This window comes from Neomonachus schauinslandi, chromosome 9 (assembly GCF_002201575.2).
Source record: "Neomonachus schauinslandi chromosome 9, ASM220157v2, whole genome shotgun sequence".
NCBI classification, from domain to species: Eukaryota; Metazoa; Chordata; class Mammalia; order Carnivora; family Phocidae; genus Neomonachus; species Neomonachus schauinslandi.
Window position 1 is genome coordinate 85,374,828 of NC_058411.1, and position 4,913 is coordinate 85,379,740.

General features: G+C 47.7%; 1 protein-coding gene across 3 annotated transcripts in view; it reads right to left on the minus strand.

Moving 5' to 3' along the window:
* Positions 1–3,266: 3,266 nt before the first annotated feature.
* The window catches only part of DUOX2 (dual oxidase 2), an 18,595-nt gene continuing 16,948 nt past the window's right edge, over positions 3,267–4,913 (minus strand). For all 3 annotated transcript variants that reach the window (XM_044918407.1, XM_044918409.1, XM_044918408.1), the window contains exons 30-33: positions 4,482–4,644; positions 3,987–4,142; positions 3,750–3,878; positions 3,267–3,445 (exon numbers count right to left, since the gene is read on the minus strand). In XM_044918407.1, the coding sequence (XP_044774342.1) occupies positions 3,323–3,445; positions 3,750–3,878; positions 3,987–4,142; positions 4,482–4,644 (571 nt within the window). In that variant the 3' untranslated portion in view covers positions 3,267–3,322. The remainder of the gene's footprint in view (positions 3,446–3,749; positions 3,879–3,986; positions 4,143–4,481; positions 4,645–4,913) is intronic.

Genomic DNA, 4,913 nt, shown 5'->3' on the forward strand with positions numbered 1-4,913 from the left:
GTCAAAGTACCAAAGAAGACATACAAAAGATCAACAGGTACGTGAAAAGATGCTCACTATCACTAGTCATTAGGGAAATGCAAACTAAAACCTCATGCCTGTTAGAATAGCCATCATCAAAAACATAAGAGATAACAAATGCTGGTGTGGCTAAGAAGAAAAGGGACCCTTGTGTACTGTTCTGTTAGGAGGATGGTAATTTGGTGCAGCCACTGTGAAAAACAGTATGGAAGATCCTCTAAAAAGAAAACATAGAGCTACCATATGATCCAGCAATTCCACCTCTAGACATATGGTGGATATGTCTAAAGGAAACAGAAACGCTAACTTGAAAAGGTATTTGTACTGCCATATTCACAGAAGCATTATTCACATTAGCCAAGACACAGAAATAACTCGAGTGTCCATCAGTGGATAAATGGATAGAGAAGTTGTGGTATGTAAGTATATATGTGGAATATTATTCAGTCATAAAAAATGAGGAAATTCTACCTTTGTGGTGACATGGATGGAGCTTGAAGGCATTATGCTAAGTGAAATAAGTCACACAGAGAAAGATAAATACTGTATGACCTCACCCATATATGGAACAACAACAACAAAAGCCTCCAAACTCATAGAAAAAGAGATCAGATTTGTGGTTACCAGAGGTGGGGGTGGGGAGGGGGAAGTGGAGAAAGGGGATCAAAAGGTACAAACTTCCAGGTATAAGATAAATAAGTACTAGGGATGTAATGCACAACATTACATTAGCTAACACTGCTGTGTGATATATAGGAAAGATGTTAAGAGAGTAAATCCTAAGAGTTCTTATCACAAGGAGAAAAAAAATGATTTTTTCTTTTTTTTTTTCTTTTTATGGTAGTTATACGAGATGATGAATGTTAGCTGAAGCTATTGTGGTGATCATTTCACAATATATGTAAATCAAACCATTATGCTGTACTTCTTAAACTTACACAGTACTAGAGTGATACAGGTTAATTATTTCTCAATAAATACAGAAAAAAAGAGGCAGTCATTTAAGAGATGGCTATCTTGAATAAACACGTTGCCAGCCACACGACTAGATAAAGAGCCAGGCTGCGATCCCTCCCACCTCACCAGTCAAAGCTCCATTGTTTTAGAAATCTATGTTGAAGTTTGTTTGATAACTGACTATTTGAGCTGCTTGTTTTTTCTCCTCCTGTACTTTCAATTCCCACTCTTACGGGGTTTTTAAATTTTTTTTAGAGGTGGTGAGGGGCAGAAAGAGAATCTTAAGCAGGCTCCACGCTGGGGCTCAATCTCACAACCCTGAGATCATAACCTGAACCAAAATCAGGAATTGGATGCTTAACTGACTGAGCCACCCAGCCACCCCTCTTATGGGTTTTTTTAAAAAAGATTTTATTTTTAAGTACTCTCCACCTAACATGGGGCTCAAACTCACAACCCTGAGATCAAGAGTCACATGCTCCTCCTACCAACCCAGCTAGCCAGATGCCCCTCCAATCTTGTTTTAAATTCACCAATAAAGAGTGAGCTTGCAAAACCCTAAGCACCCACCCTCTACCCCAGTAGAAGCAGAATCCCAGGCCCGAGCTATGACCTCACTGTGTGGCCCCAGGTGTGTCATGTAATTTCCAATGCTTACAAGTAATAAACCTCATCTCTTTCAAAGTCTCCTGATGGTTATTCCTGAGGGCGTCTTGCAATCATAAGGAGAACCCCAACGGCTGGTCCAGCTACAACACTGATTATTGGTAGGCTGAGACTGGCACACAACACATACATTTTCTCATCTGAATCATTTTCTGGGCCAGTATTGCTGCCTGACTGCCTAATACCCACATAGACATTTTAATATATGAGGAAACAGACCAGAGAAGTTAAGGGTTTTTCCTTTGTAGCTACTTAGGGGTAAAGTTGGCACCAGAATCCTGGTCTCTGATCCAGCGTTCTTTCACTCCTGTCAGAGAGATTCCTTCAATGTAGAGGGTTGGGAGCCAAAGGCATTTGGCCTGTAGGAAGAGGTTGGGTGGGACCAATGAGGAGAGGAGCCTGGGGCAGGCATAGGGAGATGGGCAGAAACTCTCCCTGCCACAGGTTGGCTGGCGAACTCTGTGACCCAGCAATTCCACTCCTAGATATATACCCAAGAGGACTGAATGCATTATGTCCACCAAAGGCAGGTGCGAGAATGTTCATTGACGTTTTATTGAGAATTATCAAAAACTAGAAACAACCCAAATGTCCATCAGTAGAAGAATGGATAAACATTTTGGCACATCTCTATAGTGGAATACAACTCAGCAATGAAAATGAATATACTACTGATACACACAACAATATGGATGAATCACAAGGACATTGTGCTGAGTGAAAGAAGCCAGTTTCCAAAGGATGCATTCAGTATGACCAAAACTAATCTGGAGTGACAGAAATCACATCAGTGGTTGCTTCTACTGGTTGAGGGAGACTGACTGGAAGGGGTACAAGGAAGTTTCTGAGGGTGATGGAAATGTTCTATATCTTGACTTGGGTAGTGTTAACACATGTACACATAACTTTAAGATTTGTACACTTCGCTGTATACAAATTATACTTAAATTTATATTTAAAAAAACCTAAAGCTCAGCTTTTCAGGAAAGGGTCAGTTACAGAAGGAAAAGGAAGTGTCTCAAAGAGCCAAGTATGGAGGTGACATCCCAGGCTGCCTCCTGTGTGGGGTGACCAACTTTGTCTGAGTTGCCTGGGATTGAGGCGTTTCCGAGGACAGGAGACTTTCAGTGGTTGTATGGAGAGAGTCCTGGGCAAACCAGGACAGCTGGTCACCCCGCTCCTGTGGGAATAGGGAACTGAGAGGGAGTTTTGGGCATCTGGAAGACAGGCTGGATTCCGTTGGTCTCAGAGCCCAGGGGCTGCTCCACAGGCTCAGAAAGGGGCCACAAAATGTTCTCACAGCAGTAGGCATTGCTGGTTGACCGCCGGAACATTGTACTAAGGAGCCATGCTTGTTCTCTGAGCTCCCTTTAGAAGCAAGAAGGGGTCGGGAGCAGAGCTGGAGGGACAAGGCCTCAGAGACTGAATAGAGTGTGACTGTCCAGGTTCAAAGCATCATGGCTTCTGAGGTAGGCTCTGAGGTGAGTCCCACTTAGCTGTCTCTTCACATCAGAGATCCCCATCCCATCATCCCTTCTCAGAGCATAGGACAGATGGGGCCATGAGGGAGGGGCACTTCCAGCTTTCTAGCTGAGGCCTGAGGTGGATTCTGACAGAGAAACTGTTGGCAGGGCTGCCCACAGAGGGGAAACAGGAACCAGGAATTTCTCGGAGGTTATCAGAAGTTCTCGTAGTGATGCACAAAGTGGGCCTGGTCCTGCCTGTTGATGAGCTGACAGGCCTTCTCTACATTCTTGGTCATTCCTGGAGGGCCACAGCTGAACACCCCAATCTTCGGTACCTGTCAAGTGTGTTGAGGGGAACGGTTGCAGAAAGGAGAGCCCTGAAGGCTTAAGATGCTCACCCCTGGGAAGAAGCTGCTTCTCAAGCCTGCTGGAATGACCAAGGCATTGACCCCGGCCCTAAGGAGGAGGTTTGAGCTGGGGGCAGCAGGGGGTTGGGCTTGAAGCCTTCCTCCACACTTGACCCTATCCTGGGGCTGGCATGGGGTGGTCTTCCCCTCAGATTACATCTGCAGGGTGCTTGAGGGCAGGATATCCTGGAAGGGGAAGGTCAGGGTCCCAGGACAGGTGGGGTGGACTGACCTGCGGGTGGACCTCCTGCAGGGACTTGAAGAAGGGCTCGAAGGGGGGGCGGCCAAAGTGGGTGATGGAGCGCAGGCCCGTGAACAGGCTCCGGTTCAGCACCTTCTGGAAGTGCCGCTCACAGATGTACTGGGAGAGGAAGTAGAGGAGGAAGGTCACAACCAAGCAGAGCCAGGGTCAGTTCTTAGTCTAGATGGTGACCCACCTAGCCGCCCCGGCTGGCTGGCCCTGACCTACCAGCATGGTGGTCCTGAGGTCGAACTTCTCGGCCAGCTGGGTGATGTAGATGTGCACGGACACCAGGTCCTGGCGGTCATTCTCCTCCACCTCCCGGATGATGTCAGCCAGCCACTCAAACTGCCGCTGGGTTCGCGTCACCCAGATGAAGTAGATCTGGGGACACATGGCGGGAGCTCAGGACCTGGCTCAGCTCAAGTTTCCTCCACTCCAGATGCCTTCACCTGAGAGGCCAGAAAGCCTCTGACCACCCACAGACACCAAACCTCAGCAGCCCCACAAGCTTTTAACCAACAGACCCCAGCAGAGGCCCTTCTTTCTATACCTCCTACCCTCCCTCAAATGTTGGGCACGTGGACAACTGCGTACGAATGACCCCAGCAGAGTCAGTGTCTAGGAGCTTAGGGCTTTTCCTCATATTACTCTGCTGTGACATGGGGACACAATCAGGCAGTCTGTTCCCATTCCTTCAAAGAATGGGAGAGAGACACTCACCTTTTTACAGAGCATTTGGCTGCCCAAGGATGACTTGAAGACTAGGTCTTTGAGGATGGAGGCAAAGGGGGTGACCCCAATGCCCCCTCCCACCAGCACTGACACCTCAAACTTATGCCACTCCTGGTGGCCCTCTCCAAATGGTCCATCAAGGTACAGCTGCCAACCAAAGGGAGAGAAGAGATGAGCCTGGTCTGGCCTCAGCTCTGAGGTTAGAAATGGGCGTGGGGCAGGGAGAAGAAGGATATAAGACATCCCAGCCTCTTCTGAGGCACCCCAGCCTGGACTTGCGCTGGCTGGAGCTTCTAGTCTCAGGGTTGGGGAGGGTGGGAACGCTTTGCCAATGCTGAAGCCCCAAAATTGATTCCCAGTGGTGGACACCTTTGGGTATCTGGCACAGCCATCTCCCGTTGGAGGTGAGTAGATCTCCCT